The 21,595-nt window shown below is 38.3% G+C and overlaps 1 protein-coding gene across 1 annotated transcript; it reads right to left on the reverse strand.

Moving 5' to 3' along the window:
- Window positions 1-354: 354 nt before the first annotated feature.
- On the reverse strand, window positions 355-1,680 carry LOC118527097 (olfactory receptor 2G2-like). The gene has a single exon (XM_036078722.2). The coding sequence runs from the start codon at window positions 1,678-1,680 to the stop codon at window positions 727-729; it is 954 nt and encodes a 317-aa protein (XP_035934615.1). The 3' UTR covers window positions 355-726.
- Window positions 1,681-21,595: the final 19,915 nt, after the last annotated feature.

The raw sequence follows: 21,595 nt of genomic DNA on the forward strand, positions 1-21,595 counted from the left end.
TTTGACTAAACTTCCATCTGGAATATAAATCTCCAGGTTATGAAAATATCTTTTATATAGAGAAATGTAGAGTTACACTAACAATAGTAAAAGTTTTTATTTATATGTATTTTCAAGCCCTAGAATATTCTATAGCTGAGCTTTTTCTTATGAATCAGACTTTATTGTTAGTTAGTCAGAACTAGTTTATTGGTTCAACTACAAAATAATAGAACCAGGGTTGTTCCATCTACTTTATCCTCTACCTGAATGTATGGCTTTTGTCCTCATGTGGATTATGCCCCTCTACACATCTCTATCACATTCAGTGTAGGAGGAAATTAAAATTCTGCCTCATAACAGTTTGCTTAAATTTATTCCATCTTGGGCACAACTTTGGAAAAAAGGAAGACACCAGTCCATCTAGAGATACAGGAAAGCTGAGAACTAAATGTGTTTTTCACAAATAAATAAAATGACTAGTTTAAAACATTTCTCAAATATTTTTATGTAAAGTATTGACCTTATGTTGCTACTGGAAATGGCAAAGTTGGGACTAGACACATGTATTCTATAGTATATTATAGAATGTTGTATAGGTAATTAACCAAAAGAAAATGGGAGAAAATAATCCAAATAGGCTTTTATTAAAACATTTTTTGTGTTTTTTACCACACACAAAAGAGATGTTCATCACAGTAGTGTTTTAAAAAAAAAAAAAAAAAAAAAAAAAACTTTTTTAAATAATCATGTAAAATTTATTCCCAGAATCTTTCCTGGAACTTTCTTTAGTGCCCGTTTAACCTCTTTATTTCTCAAAGTATAGATAAGAGGGTTGAGCATGGGGGTCACCACAGTGTAAAAGAGGGAAACAAACTTTCCCTGGTCCTTGGGTCTACTCTTGGCTGGCTGCAGATACATGAAGATGATGGTTCCATAGAAGATTATGACAACCATCAGGTGGGAGGAGCAGGTCCCAAATGCTTTCTTTCTTCCAGAAGCTGACTTAATCCTCAAAACTGCTTGGGCTATGTAGCCATAGGAAACCAGGATGATGGAAACAGGTATTATAAGGAAGATGATGCTAGCTACAAAGAGCTCAGCCTCATTGAAAGTGGTGTCCACACAAGCCAACTTGATGAGCACAGGGACCTCACAGATGAAATGATCCACTTGACGATGCCCACAGAAGGGTAGCTGCAGGGTGAGAGTGGACTGTACTAGAGTAGTGACAACCCCACTGAGCCATGCCAAAGATGCCAGGGCCATGCAAAGATGGGGATGCATTAAGACAGTGTAGTGGAGGGGACGGCAGACGGCGATGTAGCGATCATAGGACATCACAGCCAGGAGGACACACTCTGTGGATCCCAGGGCAAGAGAGACATAGAGCTGAACCACACAGCCACCGTAAGTGATGTTTTTCATAGGATTCCACAAGTTTACCAGGAGCTGAGGAATAACACTGCTGGTAAAGCAGATATCCAAAAAGGAGAGATGAGAAAGGAAGAAATACATTGGTGTATGAAGCTTGGATTCCAGACGAGATACCAGAATGATGGTGGTATTCCCGAAAATGGTTAATAAATACAAGATCAAAATGACCACAAATAAAACCTTCCGTAACTGAGGGTAATCAGAAAACCCCAAAAGGATGAAACCTGTTAGTTTGCTCTCATTGGTACTCCTCATCATCCCCATGTGCAAAGTGTTTTCCCAAAGGCTGTTACAGCTGAGGAAGATGACATATTACATATGGTCAAATGAGACAGTATCACCTTCCCCAAAAGTATTCTATGTTAAATTCTTAGAACCTATGTCCTTACATCTAGTGACTTAGATCTTTTTTCCTACTATGTGTTTTGTAAATAAATACACATCCTCTTAATGTCTTACCTCTTCTCTGATGCTCTCTAAAATAGAGAAGAGTGACAATTGTAAAAACATCATCATCAAGCTCCAATAATTAGAACATACAGTACTGGCATAAATGTAGACATATAGATCAGTGGAATAAAATAAAGAGCCCAAATATAACCCATTTATATACAACCATTGGATCTCCAACAAAGTTACCAGGAATACATAATGGGGAAAAGATAGTCTTTTCGATAAATGGTGCTGGGAAAGCCAAATATCCACATGCAAAAGAATGAAGCTGGATGTCTAGCTTACACCATATGCACCATTAATCAACTTAAAATGTACTGAAACCTTAAATGTAGGATCTAAAATTAAAACTCCTAGAAGAAACATAAAGGAAAAGTTCATGACATTGGTCTTGGCAATGATTTTATAGATATGATACCAAAACCACAGGCAACAGAAGGAAAAATCTAGGAAATGGGAGAAAATATTTGCAAAAAAAAAAAACACCAAAAGGACTTAATATCCAAAATATATAAGAATCTCAAATAAAACAATAGCAAAATAAATAAATAAATAAAACTTGATTAAAAAGTAGGCAAAGTTTTGAATAGGCATTTCTCCAAACAAGACATACAGATGTTTAATAGGTATAGGAAAAAGTGCTCAGCATCATTAATCATCAAGATAATGCATATAAAAAAATGCAATATCACATCACACCAGTAAATATGGATGTTATAAAAAACAAAAGATAGGAAACATTGACAAGGTTGTGGAGAAATTAGAATCCTCATACAGTGTTGGTGGGAATGTAAAATGGTACAGTCATTATGAAAAACAGAATCAACATTCCCCCAAAAATTAAAAACAAAACTGTCATATGACCCAACAATCCTATTTCTGGTATATATCCAAAAGAATTGAAATCAGGGTCTCAAAGAAATATCTTTATCTTTGTGTTCATTGTAGCATTATTTACAATAGACAACTTAAGTGTCCATCTATGGGTGAATGGAGATGTTGTTTATTACTCATCCTTAATTAATGGAATATCATTTGATATTAATGTAATGTGATTCAGCCTTAAAAAAGAAATCCTGCAATGCACAACACGGATGGACCTTGAGGGCATTATGCTAAGTGAAACAAGCCAGGCACAGAAGGAAAAATACTCCTCTTACATGAGGTATATAGAACAGTTAAACTTACAGAAACAGAAAATAAAATGGTGGTGGCCAGGGGATGGGAGGAGAGGAAAACAGGAAGTTGTTCAATGGTTATAAAATTACAGTCATACAAGATGAATAAATTCTAGAAAACTACTGTTCAACATATTGCCTGAATTTAATAATACTGTATTATGCACTTAAAATGTGTTAAGTGGGCAAATCATGTTAAGTATTCTTATTTCACACACACACACACACACACACACACATACACACAGGACACAAAGTAAACTAGGAAACTTTTGCAGATAATTTATTGCCTTGATTATGGTTAATAGTTCATAAATATGTCCAGATTCATCAACTGTATACTTTAAATATGTGAAGATTTTTGTGTATCAGTAATACATCAATATAACTGTGCGTGTGTCATGGGGGAAACAATATTATGTGTTGTAGAAAATAAATTAGACCATCATTTCCATCCAATCAAATTTACCTCTTTATATTAATGTTTTTCTAATTACAGAAAGACAGAAAAAAATGTTAATTTCAATAGAAGAAAAAAAAACAGGTTTTATTTAAGCAATTTTCAATCAAGAGGGAATAAAACCATTTTTCACCATCCAAAAATAGAGGAAGTTAGTTATAAGTTTATAAAAATATAAACTCAACACTCAAAAAACAAATAATATAGTCAAAAAATGGGCAGAAGACATGAACAGACATTTCTCCAAAGAAGACATACAAATGACCAACAAAAACATGAAAAAATGCTCCACATCACTTGCCATCAGGGAAATACAAATCAAATAACAATGAGATACCACCTCACACCAGTCAGAATGGTGAAAATTAACAAGTCAGGGAACAACAAATGCTGGTGAGGATGAAGAGAAAGGGGAACCCTCTTACTCTGTTGGTGGGAATGCAAGCTGGTGCAGCCACTCTGGAAAGCAGTATGGAAGTGCCTCAAAAAGTTAAAAATAGAGCTATCCTATGACCAAGCAATAGTACTTCTAGGTATTGTATCTAAAGGATACAAACATAATGAATTGAAGGGGCGCCTGAACCTCAATGTTTATAGCAGAAATGTCCACAAACTGTGGAAAGAGCCCAGATGTCCTTCAACAGATGAAAGGATAAAGAAGACCCTCCTACACTGTTGGTGGGAATGCAAGCTGGTGCAGCCACTCTGGAAAACAGTATGGAGGTTCCTCAAAAAGTTGAAAATAGAGCTACCATATGATCCAGAAATTGCACTACTGGGTATTTACCCCAAAGATACAAATGTAGGGATCCAAAGGGGTACATGCACGCCGATGTTTATAGCAGCAATGTCCACAATAGCCAAACTGTGGAAAGAGCCAAGATGTCCATCGACCGATGAATGGATAAAGAAGAGGTGGTATATATATACAATGGAATATTATGCAGCCATCAAAAGCAATGAAATCTTGCCATTTGCAATGATGTGGATGGAAGTGGAGGGTATTATGCTGAGCGAAATAAGTCAATCAGAGAAAGACTTGTATCATATGACCTCACTGATATGAGGAATTCTTAATCTCAGGAAACAAACTGAGGGTTGCTGGAGTGGGGGGTGGGGTGGGAGGGATGAGGTGGCTGGGTGATAGACACTGGGGAGGGTATGTGCTACGGTGAGCGCTGTGAATTGTGTAAGACTGTTGAATCACAGACCTGTACCTCTGAAACAAATAATACATTATATGTTAAAAAAAAAAGAAGAAGAAGAAGAAAATAGCAGGAGGGGAAGAATGAAGGGGGGAAATCGGAGGGGGAGATGAACCATGAGAGACGATGGACTCTGAAAAACAAACTGAGGGTTCTAGAGGGGAAGGGGGTGGGAGGATGGGTTAGCCTGGTGATGGGTATTAAAGAGGGCGTGTTCTGCATGGAGCACTGGGTGTTATACACAAACAATGAATCATGGAACACTACATCAAAAACTAATGATGTAATGTATGGTGATTAACATAACATAATAATAATTTTAAAAAAGAAAGCATAAAGAAGATGTGTGTATATATACACACACAATGGAATATTATTCAACCTTCAAAAAGAATGAAATCTTGCCATTTGCAATGATGTAGATGGAACTAGGGGGAAGTATGCTAAGTGAAATAAGTCAATCAGAGACACACAAATACCATATGATTTCACTCATTTGTAGAATCTAAGAACAAAGCAGCTGAACACAGGGGAAGGGAAGGAAAAATAAAATAAGATGAAAACAGAGAGGTAGGCAAACCATAAGAGACTCTTAACTGTAGGGTTCAAAATGAGGGTTGCTGGACGGGAGGTGGGTAGAGGGATGAGGTAACTGAGTGATGGGCATTAAGGAGGGCATTTGTTGTAATGAGCACTGGGTGTTGTATTTGAGTGATGAATCACTGAATTCTACCCCTGAAACTAATAATACACTATGTGTTAACTAAATTTAATTTAAATAAAAATTAAAATTAAAAAAAAAGAATGAGAGTGCATAGCAGAGACCATATAAGTATATGTTGTTAACACACAATGACTTAAACAGAAGCTTCGCGCTCTCTTTTTCAATCAATATCTTATCAAGAGCATTTTTTTGGGGGGGGGGCGCCTGGGTGGCTCAGTCATTAAGCGTCTGCCTTTGGCTCAGGTCATGATCCCAGGGTCCTGGGATCGAGTCCCACATCAGGCTCCCTGCTCAGCGGGAAGCCTGCTTCTCCCTCTCCCACTCCCCCTGCTTGTGTTCCCTCTCTCGCTCTCTCTCTCTCTGTCAAATAAATAAATAAAATCTTTAAAAAAAGGAGCATCTTTTCCCTAAAACTAAAAAGCAGAAATAAAAAAATCTGCCTAAATTAGAGGAATTCTGTATAGTCATATGTCCCTATATATGCAGATACACAGGAAGCTGCTCACAGCAGTGGCGTATAAGAGTGGTGGACCTTTGGGAAAGAGATGAGACTTTGCCATTCACCGTTTTATTCTTTTGACTGTGTACCACAAATAGTAATTACTCAAATGTGAATAAAATATATTCCCTAATTTAAAAAGATGGAGTGAAAAAAAACTGATCATGTATAGCAAGTAGTTTTATAAAACGTACCTCAGTTTTAAGTATATAAAAGTGTATTTAATATATATTAATTAATATGTTAACTATAACCTGAGCTGAAGGCAGACGCTTAACAACTGAGCCACCCAGGCGCCCCCAATATGTTCACTATAAATAAATATGCTTAATGGTGGAAAAAAACATCCAGGGGAAGAAAAGAATGAAAAGGAAAGACAAATGGTCCTAGTATATTTTAGAAAAGAAAAACCTAGATCACTATGCACATCCAAAGAAGATGAGTATTTAAGAAATATAAAAACACTGGACCTAGGTTTTGCACATCTCAAAAAATATATAATACAAAACAAGACCAAGGACAAAGACAAAAAGGAAAAGGTGGGACCTTCAAAAAACAAAAGTTTGGTGAAGAACATACACTTGAAGAAGAATTTCTCCAAAAACCAGTATAAATATTTGGGAAGCAAACAGGAGTTCTTCACACTCAAGAAATTTAAGACAACAGGGACTTACTAAACCAAATGATTCAAAACAACAGTTGATTTTAAAAGGGAAACTGGCTGTAGAAAACAGTTCAGGACATACAGAGTGGTTACATCCTAATTTGTATTTAGGAAGTGAAAACAAAGAGCTGAATAAAAGATATGCCTGAGTAACTTGGCCAGAGGTAATAAAGGAGAAAGAAGGAGTTACAATGAAAGATGGCATGAAAGAGTAAAAAACATAATGTATCTTGAGGCTTCCAAAGTTAGTAAATTTTGACATCAAACACTCACAGTTTAACACTATGAAAGCTAACATGCAACCTAAAGTACTAATTCTCACAGTTACTTTATAACTATATGTTACTCCACAATGAGACATAGTCCTGTTAAATTCCCAGGCACCAAGTAACATAAAATAAACACATAAAATATGCAACACACTGGTCATTTAATAAAGTTTGTGTCATTGATCAGGTATTAAGCTTTAATGAAAAACTCCATTATGTGGAAAATAGAAATTTTCCTCATTATATTCTCTAACTCATTGCTGTAAAACTTAAATAAATAATAGAAATTTAGGTGAAAGAGGATGCCAACTTCAACTGGGGATTATTAAATGAATTATTTTTTAAAAATTTGAATATGAAAATGTAAGCATACTTTTTTAATACTTCTTTTAAACAGAAAAAATGAATAAAAGAAGATAAGTTAGAAAAATGCCAGAGAGGGGGTGGAGCAAGATGGCAGAGGAGTAGGAGACCTGGATTTCATCTGGTCTCAGTAATTCAGCTGGATAGGGATCAAACCACTCTGAACACCTACGAACTCAACAGGAGATCAAACAATAGCAACAACTCTCTGAACAGAAAAGCGAACACTTTCTGGAAGGTAGGACGTGCGGAGAAGTGAATCCGAGGCGATATTCGGGAGGTTAGATGGCGGGGGAGGGGGCCTCCTTTGGGCGCTACTGGCAAGTGATAGAGCCACAGACACAAAATCAGAACTTTTAGAAGTCTGCTCCGCTGAGGGACGTCGCTCCGGTGGCTAAGCAGGGGGTGGAACCCTCGTGGGACAGTGTGGTCTCAGGACCCTCGGGGTCACACAAAGACCGGGGGTGCCTGAGTGCAGCAGAGCTCCCACGTATCGCAGCAGGGAAGCCGGCTGCAGAGACGGAGCCCAGGCGTGGGCTGTCAGCTTGGGGTTGCCATAAACCGTGATCCACGGCACAGTCGGGCCACTGCTCCTCCAGCAGGGCCTCAACAAGCGGCAGATCTGGGGAGACTCCCCTTCCTCCCCCGGGAGGAGCGGCGCGGGAGCGCACCGCAGGGATCTGCTGGGTTTGGAGACTCCACCTGGGGTCGTGTGCCAGAGATAGAAACGCTCGGTCACAGGCCGGGTGAGCACGGAGTGCGGCCGGAGACCGGGGAGATGGGAGTGACTGACGGCTTTTCTCTGGGGGCGCACTGAGGAGCGGGGCCCCGAGTTCTCGGCTCCTCCGGGGCGGAGATTGGGAGGCCACCATTTTCACTCTCCGCCTCCAAAGCCAAACAGAAAGCTTGCAGGGAACAAAAGCTCCTGAGAGCAAACCCGAGCAGATGACTTAGCCCAGACCGGCAAGGGCGGGGCAATTCCACCTCCGGCAAACACATTTGGGAACCACGGCAACAGGCCCCTCCCCCAGAAGATCAGCGAGAACAGCCAGCCAAGACCAAGTTTACCGATCAATGAGAATGGCAGAACGCCAGCACTAGGGGAATACTGCACATAGAATTCATGGCTTCTTTACCATGATTCTTTAGTCTTTCAAAGTTAATTTTTTTTTAACTGTCTTGTTTTTTTTGAATTTTTCTTTTTCCCTATTTCAACCAACATCTTATCAATCCCTTTTTTAAAAAACATTTTTATTTTTCATTTTTAGAGTCATATTCTATCCCTTCAGAGTAGTTACCTGTATTTTTGATATATATATATATATATATATATATATATATATATATATATATATATAAGTTGTTCTCTCTTTAAAATTTTGAGATACAGTTTCTTCTAACAGATCAAAATATACCCTAAAATTCTAGTATATGGCTTTGTTCTAGTCGCCTGCCTAATCATATTCTCTCCCCTTTTTTTCTTTTTTTTTTATTCAAATCCTCTTCTTTCTTTTTTCAAATGACTTATCTTATCAATTCCTTTTATAAAATCTTTTATAATTTTCATCTTTACACTCATATTGCATCCCTTCATTTTTGTACATATATAAGTTTTTCTTTCTTTAAAATTTTGGGAGGCACTTTCTTCTAACAGACCAAAATACACCCAAAATCTAGTGTGTGGCACTGATCTATGCACCAAGCCTGATCATATTTGATCATATTCTGTTTTGTTGTTGTTGTTGTTTTTTTTGTTTGTTTTTATCTTTTTCTTTTCCTTTTGTTTTCTTTTTCTTTTTTCTTTCTTTCCCTTTCTTTTCCCCCAGTTTCAGGTCTTTTCTGATTTGTGTAGAGTATATTTTCTGGGGTTGTTGTTGTTACCCTGTTAGCATTTTGTTCTCTTATTCATCTATTCTCCTCTGGAAAAAATGACAAGACAGAAAAAATCACCTCAACAAAAAGAACAAGAAGAAGTAATGACTGCCAGGGACCTACTCAATACGGACATTAGTAAGATGTTGGAACTAGAGTTCAGAATGACGATTTTAAAGATACTAGCTGGACTTGAAAAAAACATGGAAGTTATTAGAGAAACCCTTTCTGGAGAAATAAAAGAACAAAAATCTAACCAAGTCGAAATCAAAAAGGCTATTAATGAGGTGCAATAAAAAATGGGGGCACTAACTGCTAGGATAAATGAGGCAGAAGAGAGAATTAGCAATATAGAAGACCAAACGATGTAAAATAAAGAAGCTGAGAAAAAGAGAGATAAACAACTACTGGATCACGAGGGCAGAATTCGAGAGATAAGTGATACCATAAGATGAAACAACATTAGAATAATTGGGATCCCAGAAGAAGAAGAAAGAGAGAGAGGGGCAGAAGATATATTGGAGCAATTATAGCAGAGAACTTCCCTAATTTGGGGAAGGAAACAAGCATCAAAATAAAGGAGGCACAGAGAACCCCTCGCAAAATCAATAAAAATAGGTCAACACCCCGACATCTAATAGTAAAACTTACGAGTCTCAGACGAAAAGAGAAAATCCTGAAAGCAGCTCGGGAGAAGAGATCTGTAACCTACAATGGTAGAAACATTAGATTGGCAACAGACTTATCCACAGAGACCTGGCAGGCCAGGAAGGACTGGCATGATATATTCAGAGCACTAAATGAGAAAAATATGCAGCCAAGAATACTATATCCAGCGAGGCTGTCATCGAAAATTGAAGGAGAGATAAAAAGCTTCCAGGACAAACAAAAACTAAAAGAATTTGCAAACACGAAACCAGCCCTACAAGAAATCTTGAAAGGGGTCCTCTAAGCAAAGAGAGAGCCTAAAAGCAACATAGACCAGAAAGGAACACAGACAATATACAGTAACAGTCACCTTACAGGCAATACAATGGCACCAAATTCCTATCTTTCAATAGTTACCCTGAATGTAAATGGGCTAAATGCCCCAATCAAAAGACACAGGCTATCAGACTGGATAAAAAAAAAAAACAAGACCCATCAATATGCTGTTTGCAAGAGACTCATTTTAGACCCAAAGACACCCCCAGATTTAAAGTGAGGGGGTGGAAAACCATTTACCATGCTAATGGACACCAAAAGAAAGCTGGGGTAGCAATCCTTATATCAGACAAATTAGATTTTAAACCAAAGACTGTAATAAGAGATGAGGAAGGACACTATATCCTACTTAAAGGGTCTATCCAACAAGAAGATCTAACAATTGTAAATATCTATGCCCCCAACATGGGAGCAGCCAATTATATAAGGCAATTAATAACAAAAGCAAAGAAACACATCAACAACAATACAATAATAGTGGGGGACTTTAACACCTCCCTCACTGCAATGGACAGATCATCTAAGCAAAAGATCAACAAGGAAATAAAGACTTTAAATGACATACTGGACCAAATGGACTCCACAGATCTATTCAGAACATTCCATCCCGAAGCAACAGAATACACATTCTTCTCTAGTGCCCATGGAACATTCTCCAGAATAGATCACATCCTAGGTCACAGATCAGGTCTCAACTGGTACCAAAAGATTGGGATCATTCCCTGCATATTTTCAGACCACAACACTTTGAAACTAGAACTCAATCACAGAAGGAAAGTCGGAAAGAACTCAAATACATGGAGGCTAAAGAGCATCCTACTAAAGAATGAATGGGTCAACCAGGAAATTAAAGAAGAATTTAAAAAATTCATGGAAACCAATGAAAATGAAAACACAACTGTTCAAAATCTTTGATATACAGCAAAGGCAATCCTTTTTTTTTTATTTTTTAAGATTTTATGTATTTATTTGACAGAGAGAGACACAGCGAGAGAGGGAACACAAGCAGGGGGAGTGGAAGAGGGAGAAGCTGGCTTCCCGCTGAGTAGGGAGCCAATTGTGGGTCTCGATCCCAGGACTCTGGGATCATGACCTGAGCCAAAGGCAGACGCTTAATGACTGAGCCACCCAGGCGCCCCAGCAAAGGCAATCCTAAGAGGAAAGTATACAGCAATACAAGCCTTTCTCAAGAAACAAGAAAGGTCTCAAATACACAACCTAACCCTACACCTAAAGGAGCTGGAGAAAGAACAGCAAATAAAGCCTAAACCCAGCAGGAGAAGAGAAATAATAAAGATCAGAGCAGAAATCAATGAAATAGAAACCAAAAGAATAGTAGAACAGATCAACAAAACAAGGAACTTGTTCTTTGAAAGAATTAACAAGATTGATAAACCCCCAGACAGACTTATTAAAAAGAAAAGAGAAATGACCCAAATCAACAAAATCATGAATGAAAGAGGAGAGATCACAACCAACACCAAAGAAATGCAAACAATTCTAAGAACACATTATGAGCAACTCTATGCCAGCAAATTAGAAAATCTGGAAGAAATGGATGCATTCCTAGAGATGTATCAACTACCAAAACTGAACCAGGAAGAAATAGAAACCTGAACAGACCTATAACCACTAAGGAAATTGAAGCAGTCGTCAAAAATCTCCCAAGAAACAAAAGCCTAGGGCCAGATGGCTTCCCAGGGGAATTCTACCAAACATTTAAAGAAGAATTAATACCTATTCTTCTGAAACTGTTCCAAAAAATAGAAATGGAAGGAAAACTTCCAAACGCGTTTTAGAAGGCCACCATTACCTTGATCCCCAAACCAGACAAAGACCCCATCAAAAAGGAGAATTACAGACCAATATCTTTGATGAACACGGATGCAAAATTTCTCACCAAAATACTAGCCAATAGGATCCAACAGTACATTAAAAGGATTATTCACCACGACCAAGTGGGATTTATCCCTGGGCTGCAAGGTTGGTTCAACATCCACAAATCAATCAATGTGATACAATACATTAATCAAAGAGAACAAGAACCATATGATCCTCTCAATAGATGCAGAAAAAGTACTTGATAAAGTACAGCATCCTTTCTTGATCAAAACTCTTCAGAGTATAGGCATAGAGGGTACATACCTCAATATCATAAAAGTCATCTATGAAAAATCTACAGCGAATATCATTCTCAACAGGGAAAAACTGAGAGCTTTCTCCCTAAGGTCAGGAACGCGGCAGGGATGTCCACTATCACCACTGCTATTCAACATAGTATTAGAAGTCCTAGCCGCAGCAATCAGACAACAAAAAGAAATAAAAGGCATCCAAATCGGCAAAGAAGTCAAACTCTCACTCTTTGCAGATGAATGACACTTTATGTGGAAAACCCAAAGGACTCCACCCCAAAACTTCTAGAACTCATACAGGAATTCAGTCAAGTGGGATATAAAATCAATGCACAGAAATCAGTGGCATTCCTATACACCAACAACAAGACAGAAGAAAGAGAAATTAAGGAGTCGATCCCATTTACAATTGCACCCAAAACCATGAGATACCTAGGAATAAATCTAACCAAAGAGGCAAAGGATCTGTACTCAGAAAAGTATAAAATACTCATGAAAGAAATTGAGGAAGACACAAAGAAATGGAAAAACGTTCCATGCTCATGGATTGGAAGAACAAATATTGTGAAGATGTCAATGCTATCTAGAGCAATCTACCCATTTAATGCAATCCCTATCAAAATACCACTCACTTTTTTCAAAGAAATGGAACAAATAATCCTAAAATTGGTATGGAACCAGAAAAGATCCCGAATAGCCAGAGGAATGTTGAAAAAGAAAAGCAAAGCTGGCGGCACCACAATTCCGGACTTCAAGCTCTATTACAAAGCTGTCATCATCAAGACAGTATGGTACTGGCACAAAAACAGACACATAGATCAATGGAACAGAATAGAGAGCCCAGAAATGGACCCTCAACTCTATGGTCAACTAATCTTTGACAAAGCAGGAAAGAATGTCCAATGGAAAAAAGACAGTCTCTTCAACAAATGGCGTTGGGAACCTTGGACAGACACATGCAGAAGAATGAAACTGGACCTTTTCCTTACACCACACACAAAAATAGACTCAAAATGGTTGAAAGACCTCAATGTGAGACAGGAATCCATCAACATCCTAAAGGAGAACTCAGGCAGCAACCTCTTTGACCTCAGCCACAGCAACTTCTTCCTAGAAACATTGCCAAATGCAAGGGAAGCAAGGGCAAAAATGAACTATTGGGACCTCATCAAGATAAAAAGCTTTTGCACAGCAAAAGAAACAGTCAACAAAACCAAAAGACAACCGACAGAATGGGAGAAGATATTTGCAAATGACATATCAGATAAAGGGCTAGTATCCACAATCTATAAAGAACTTCTTAAACTCAACACCCAAAGAACAAAGAATCCAATCAAGAAATGAGCAGAAGACATGAACAGACATTTTTCCAAAGAAGACATCCAAATGGCCAACAGACACATGAAAAAGTGCTCAACATCGCTCGGCATCAGGGAAATCCAAATCAAAACCTCAATGAGATACCACCTCACACCAGTCAGAATGGCTAAAATTAACAAGTCAGGAAATGACAGATGTTGGCGGGGATGTGGAGAAAGGGGAACCCTCCTACATTGCTGGTGGGAATGCAAGCTGGTGCAACCACTCTGGAAAACAGTATGGAGGTTCTTCAAAAAGTTGAAAATAGAGCTACCATACGATCCAGGAATTGCACTACTGGGTATTTACCATAAAGAAAGAAATGTAGGGATCTGAAGGAGTACGTGCACCCCGATGTTTATAACAGCAATGTCCACAATAGCCAAACTGTGGAAAGAGCCAAGTAGTCCATCGACAGATGAATGGATAAAGAAGATGTGGTGTATATATATGCAATGGAATATTATGCAGCCATCTAAAAGAATGAAATCTTGCCATTTGCAATGACGTGGATGGAACTGGAGGGTATTATGCTGAGCGAAATAAGTCAATCAGACATAGACATGTACCATATGACTTCACTGATATGAGGAATTCTTAATCTCAGGAAACAAACTGAGGGTTGCTGGAGTGGTGGGGGTGGGAGGGATGGGGTGGCTAGGTGATAGACATTGGGGAGGGTATGTGCTATGGTAAGCGCTGTGAATTGTGCAAGACTGTTGAATCACAGATCTGTACCTCTGAAACAAATAATACATTATATGTTAAAAAAGAAAAAGAAGAAGGGCGCCTGGGTGGCTCAGTTGGTTAAGCGACTGCTTTCAGCTCAGGTCATGATCCTGGAGTCCCAGGATCGAGTCCTGCATCGGGCTCCCTGCTTGGCAGGGAGTCTGCTTCTCCCTCTGACCCTCCCCCCTCTCATGCTCTCTCTCTCTCATTCTCTCTCTCAAATAAATTAATAAAATCTTTAAAAAAAAAAAAAGAAAAAGAAGAAGAAGAAGATATGAGGGAAGATTGAAGGGGGGGAAATCGGAGTGGGAGACGAACTATGAGAGACTATGGACTCTGAAAAACAAACTGAGGGTTCTAGAGGGGAATCGGGTGGGAGGATGGGTTAGCCTGGTGATGGGTATTAAAGAGGGCACGTTCTGCATGGAGACTGGGTGTTATATGCAAATAATGAATCATGGAACACTACATCAAAAACTAATGATGTAATATATGGTGATTAACATAACATAATAAAAAAAAAAGAAAAATGCCAGAAAATAAAACCTAGTAAAAACAAAGATAGTATTTTACATAGCATAATAAACAAAAGTAATCATAAATATTAATATAATATCCTCCAAAAAGTATAAAAAATAACATATTAAAGATAACACAAAATAAACAAGATAATTTTTTAAAATATTTCAGAAACAGCTTAATAATTTAATAATTTTCATATAAAACAACAAATTAAGAGGTTATATTGTAAACAGTTTGTATGTTTTGTCACAAAACTGTAAAGCACCTGCTTGACAAAATACTATCACTGTTTTCTTAATTAAAGCAGAAAATATCTGTAAACAAAGACAAATTTCCTTAAATATACAGTGATACAATGGAAACTATGAGATTGTCTATTTGGGAACTGAATAAATCATGCTAATCATTGCCTCTTTTACCAATATCCAAAGAAGTTTCTTTCAGAGTTCAACCAAACTTCCTTCCAGTCCCCCCAGATGTTGATCCCGCCCCCTATGCTCTGTTTCTCCTTTCTGTGCAAACTAGTCTTCCTTGTTGCTCAACACACACTATAGCCTGGCCCCTAAACTATCGTATAAAGCTGAATTTTGCATTTGGCAACAGAAAAGACCTTTTAACATGAACACTTTTAGTCCCTTTTTCCAGACCCTATCCACAGTGACATGCAGCATCCCATGGGACAGGGTTCTTTACACATTTGCAGATAATGCTTTCTGTGTCCCCATAGTCACCCACCACCTTTAAAGACCACTGATAGTGCCAATCTCAGAACATGAAATAATCCTAATCAATGCTATTTTGGGTATACCTCCTGCCTATCTACCTCAGAGTATAGCAAACTTCTGGGTGTTTCCATATCACACAGTGTCCAGCCTGATTATCATATGAGCATTGATAAAGCCCCTGCCCTGGCTTGTGCTGGATGCCCCCACAGCTGCTCACGCCCACTTGGAGCTTGTTCCTCCCTTGAGAACCTGTTCACAGGATTCCAGCTCTAGAGTCACTCTCTCAGTCTGTTATTCTAGGTTGACCCTGTCAGAAATACTACACGGATCACCAAATGCTGTGAACTCCTACATCATGCCTTCTTCTCTAAGTGAAATTATTTTCACTTTGAGAATGTGTGCCATCCATTATTTCACTGTGTGATTGTAGAGCATGAGTTGAAAGTACTGTTATAGTGATGAACCCACATATTATTAATCTCCTCTAAGTACTTTCCAGTATACAAATGTTGCTATGAACCATTTAGCCTGCTACTCTATTCTGGTAGACTTTTTTTCTTTTCTAAGATCCAACAACAAAACACAAAAATAGGAACTTATTTTTAAACATACTAAAAACAAATTTCTCATCCTAATAGAATAACCCTATGCCAAAAGACACAAATATTGTCAGCTAACTAGATGTACCTTTTAATAACAAGAAAAGTTGCACTCAAAAGCAATACTTAAAATTGAATTCAGAGGCACCTGGGTGGCTTGGTTGGTTAAGCAACCAGCTCTTGGTCTGGGCTCAGGTTGTGTTCTTGGGGTCGTGGGATTGCCCCAGCATCAGGCTCTGCACTCAGCAGGCAGTCTGCTTCTCTCTCTCTGTCCCTCCCCCTGCTCACTCAAAAATAAATATAAATAAATAAATAAATAAAATCTTTTTAAAAAATGAGTTCAGATGCTCTCTCAAAAATGAGATTATGAGATGTGCCATGAAAGGAGTGAGCATGCTGATGTAAAATACAAGCATCTTCATTGTCTATAGAATCAAATGTAGCCCCAGAGCAGGTCAGGAGACTGCGGCTGCAAATAGACAAAGGAGCAAAGAGGGTGGTAAGTGGACATGTGTGCCATATATTAACCTCCTTTTGGACCTGAATTTTTGAGAATTTATTTGTAATCATAATTAAGATCAATTCATTGAGCGAATAATGTATATCCTCACTTAATTCCCTTAATTCAATAAGATTGTCTCCATACCCTGGTAAGATGTTTCACAAATGTGTATCACATGCAAAAATATTTGGGTAGGATAATTTTTTTTTTCAGTTTGAAGAATATAGAAAGCTCAGGGAAGAACAATTTAAACCCAGTCTTTGCTGTCTTTGAGCAGAAGGGATATTGGGTATTAAAAAGAGAGAGAGAGAATGAAGTAAAAAGAATTTTATGAGATATTTCCTGTTTGGTTTTGAATAGTCAAAGACAACATGGAAAGACTACCCTGAAATTCACAGACTTCACGATTCTGAGTTGCTTTAATTTCATAGTTTGATCTACGTGCAATAAAACATACAACCTGACCATCAATGTAAAGGTACCTATTTCAGGCCAAGGACATTCATTCTGGACTCAGGAGTTACTTTCTTGTCTGCAGTATCTTCAGCTGCCTGTGTCTTGAGAGGAAATAAAAAGGTGTCCCCAGGTTAAGATCTCAGAAAGGACCAGCTAGGAACTACATGTAGGGTTCTGAGAAAAAGAGGCATCTGGTTGTTGTAGACTCCAGTCACTGACTGAGACCTAAACCAGAGAGCAGTATGCCCAGAGAGATGATACATAATCTTTCTCCGCTGCCTGGAAAGTTATGCAAAGATGTTGAAGCCATCATCAAGAGTTGGGACCACAGGTGAAGTTTGACCCTCAGTTATGCTTGCAAAGTAACACAATGGCTAGAACGCTACTCTCTGGGGTCTGAATCTCTCTGCAACTGTTCCAAAAGTGGTTGCCTCCTGGTCCACGCAGTTTGTGGTACAACATGGAAGTGTTCAGTCCAAGTAAGGTAAAAAATTAAATGGTTTCTAGATTAGATGTCAGGACTTGCTTGGGAACATGTCAGAAGAACGTGAGCTAACCTCAAGGACTACACTTCTAAGAAAAAGCACTTGGAAGTTAGAAACCCCAGTGACTTACCTCTGCGATGAGGAAATGGCTTAAGCCAGGAAAGAGGAAAAAAAAAAAGGTCCTGTTGATGTGGCCTAATCACATCCCCAGAAGGGTAAGAGAATTACCATCTTCCCTCCATGGAAAACATGTAGCTCATTAAAATGTCCATAGGAGAGGATGCTGGGACGTGGTCATGCTCAAGAGCCCTGCAGTCCTAATTTTCCCCTATCACGTAAGGATTCACTAAGTAAGACATCAGGAGCTTACCCTGACACTTTCCAAAACATTACCAATTAAATTCATCCTGATTATCCCATTGTAATTCAGTAGGTGGTAGAAAAATGCTAGCTTTCAGTAATCACACAGAGTTCAAAGAAATTACAGTAATTCAGGGAAATAACTTCAAGAGTAAATCCCTTGAGGAACTGGCTCACAATATCATGGTGTCTATGGACTGAGTTCCAGTAGGACACCAAGTGCCAGACATTATTGCACTGTGCTATTCTCACTATAGTAAACTGCCCCTTTACATTTTTGAGCAGAAAAATTAATACTTCTTATTTATCTTTTCTACACTTAAAACACTTTAATTGTCCTATAGAAGTAAAAATAAATTGTTGCTTTATTGTTATTCAAAATAGGAGAGTTCATATTTTTCCTTGGTTACCTAAGTCTCTGATCATGCTTACCAACAATTCCCAAACTCTGCCTAAGAAATCTATTTTCATTTCTCATATGTTTTACTAGATCATTAAGCCCTGTTTATTTGGAGTTCAGAGATGTTTGTGCATTCCTCAGCACAAAGGAAAACAGTCTATTTCCAACCATCTCTTGTTATATCTTATATATCCTCTGACTCTTCTAATAATTTTAAAGAAAATGGCCTCTCTGTCATCTAAAATGGATTGTAGCATTTGAAGACTGTTTGGCTTCTGTTACAAGCTGTCAGCCTCTTTAAGATTCACCCATGGATTTTTTTCCTTTCTTATATACATATTAACTTATTTGTAATTTAGCAAATAACAATGTAAACTCTTTCCTCCTTCTTCAAGTTGATGTACCACTGTTTATTTTATTTATTTATTTATTTTTTAATTTTATTATGTTATGTTAGTCACCATACAATACGTCATTAGTTTTTGATATAGTGATCCACGATCCATTGTTTACGTATAACACCCAGTGCTCCATGCAGTACGTGCCCTCCTTAATACCCATCACCAGGCTAACCAATCCCCCCTCCCCCCTCTCCTCTAAAACCCTGTTTGTTTCTCAGGTCCATAGTCTCTCATGGTTCATCTCTGCCTCCAATTCCCCCCGCCCATTTTTCCCTTCCGTCTCCTAATGTCCTCCATGTTATTCCTTATGTTCCACAAATAAGTGAAACCATATGATAATCGATTTTCTCTGCTTGACTTATTTCACTTAGCATAATCTCCTCCAGTCCCATTCATGTTGATGTAAAAGTTGGGTATTCATCTTTTCTGATGGCCGAGTAATATTCCATTGTATATATGGACCACATCTTCTTTATCCATTCATCTGTTGAAGGGCATCTCGGCTCTTTCCACAGTTTGGCTGTTGCGGACATTGCTGCTATGAACATTGGGGTGCATATGGCCCTTCTTTTCACTACATCTGTGTCTTTGGGGTAAATACCCAGTAGTGCAATTGCTGGGTCATAGGGTAGCTCTATTTTTAAATTTTTGAGGAACCTCCACACTGTTTTCCAAAGTGGCTGTACCAACTTGCATTCCCACCAACAGTGTGAGAGGATTCCCCTTTCTCCACAACCTCTCCAACATTTGTTGTTTCTTTCCCTGTCCATTTTAGCCATTCTAACTGGTGTAAGGTGGGATCTCAGTGTGGTTTTGATTTGGATTTCCCTGATGGCTAATGATGATGAACATTTTTTTCATGTGTCTGTTAGCCATTTGTATGTCTTCTTCAGAGAAGTGTCTGTTCATCTCTTCTGCCCACTTTTTGACTTGATTATTTGTTTTTTGGGTGTTGAGTTTGAGAAGTTCTTTATAGATCTTGGATACCAGCCCTTTATCTGTAGTGTCATTTGCAAAGATCTTCTCCCATTCTGTGGGTTGCCTCTTTGTTTTGTTGACTGTTTCCTTTGCTGTGCAGAAGCTTTTTATCTTGATGAAGTCCCAAAAGTTCATTTTTGCTTTTGTTTCACTAGCTTTTGGAGATGTATCTTGAAAGAAGTTGCTGTTGGCCGATGTCAAAGAGGTTACTGCCTATGTTCTCCTCTAGGATTTTGGTGGATTCCTGTCTCACATTGAGGTCTTTCATCCACTTTGAGTTTATCTTTGTGAATGGTGTTAGAGAATGGTCGAGTTTCATTCTTCTGCATGTGGCTGTCCAATTTTCCCAGCACCATTTATTGAAGAGACTGTCTTTTTTCCATTGCATGTTTTTTCCCGCTTTGTCAAAGATTATTTGACCATACAGTTGAGGGTCCATATCTGGGTTCTCTATTCTGTTCCATTGGTCTGTATGTCTGTTTTTGTGCCACTACCATGCTGTCTTGGTGATCACTGCTTTGTAATATAGCTTGAAATCGGGCAACGTGATGCCCCCAGCTTTGTTTTTCTTTTTCAACATCTCCTTGGCGATTCAGGGTCGTTTCTGATTCCATACAAATTTTAGGATTGTTTGTTCCAGCACTTTGAAAAATGTCATTGGAATTTTGATCAGGATGGCATTGAAGGTATAGATTGCTCTGGGTAGCATGGACATTTAAACAATGTTTATTCCTCTGATCCATGAGCATGGAATATTTTTCCATCTTTTTGTGTCTTCTTCAATTTCTTTCATGAGTGTTTTGTAGTTCCTAGAGTATAGATCCTTTACCTCTTTGGTTAGGTTTCTTCCGAGGTATCTTATGGTTTTTGGTGCTATTGTAAATGGAATCATTTCTTTAATTTCTCTTTCTACAGTTGCGTTGTTAGTGTGTAAGAAAGCAGCTGATTTCTGTGCATTGATGTTGTATCCTGCTACATTACTGAATTCCTGGATGAGTTCTAGTAATTTGGGGGTGGAGTCTTTTGGGTTTTCCACATAAAATATTATGTCGTCTGTGAAAAGAGAGAGTTTGACTTCTTCTTTGCCAATTTGAATACCTTTTATTTCTTTTTGTTGTCTGATTGCTGTTGCTAGGACTTCTAGTACTATGTTGAACAACAGTGGTGAGAGTGGGCACCCTTGACGTGTTCCTGATCTTAAGGGAAAGGCTCTCAGCTTTTCCCCATTGAGGATGATATTTGCTGTGGGTTTTTCATAGATGGATTTTATGAGCTTGAGGAATGTTCCCTCTATCCCTATACTCTGGAGAGTTTTAATCAGGAAAGGATGTTGTATTTTGTCAAATGCTTTTTCTGCATCAATTGAGAGGACCATATGGTTCTTCTCCCTCCTCTTATTAATGTGTTCTATCACAGTGATTGATTTGCGAATGTTGAACCACCCTTGCATCCCGGGGATAAATCCCACTTGGTCATGGTGGATGATCCTTTTAATGTATTGTTGGATCCTATTAGCTAGGATTTTGTTGAGGATTTTGGAATCCATATTCATCAGAGATATCGGTCTGAACTTCTCCTTTTTGATGGGGTCTTATCTCTCCCCTTTCATTCATAATTTTATTAATTTGGGTCCTTTCTTTTTTTTTTTGGATAAGCCTGGCTAGTGGTTTATCGATCTTATTAATTCTTTCAAAGAACCAACTTCTAGTTTCATTGATCTGATCTACTGTGTTTCTGGTTTCTAATTCATTGATTTCTGCTCTAAGTTTAATTATTTCTCTTCCAATACGTGGCTTAGGCGTCGTTTGTTGCTTTTTCTCTAGTTCTTTAAGGTGTAGAGTTAGTTGGTGAATTCGGGAT

The sequence above is a fragment of the Halichoerus grypus genome, chromosome 2, assembly GCF_964656455.1.
Source record: "Halichoerus grypus chromosome 2, mHalGry1.hap1.1, whole genome shotgun sequence".
Classification (NCBI taxonomy): domain Eukaryota; kingdom Metazoa; phylum Chordata; class Mammalia; order Carnivora; family Phocidae; genus Halichoerus; species Halichoerus grypus.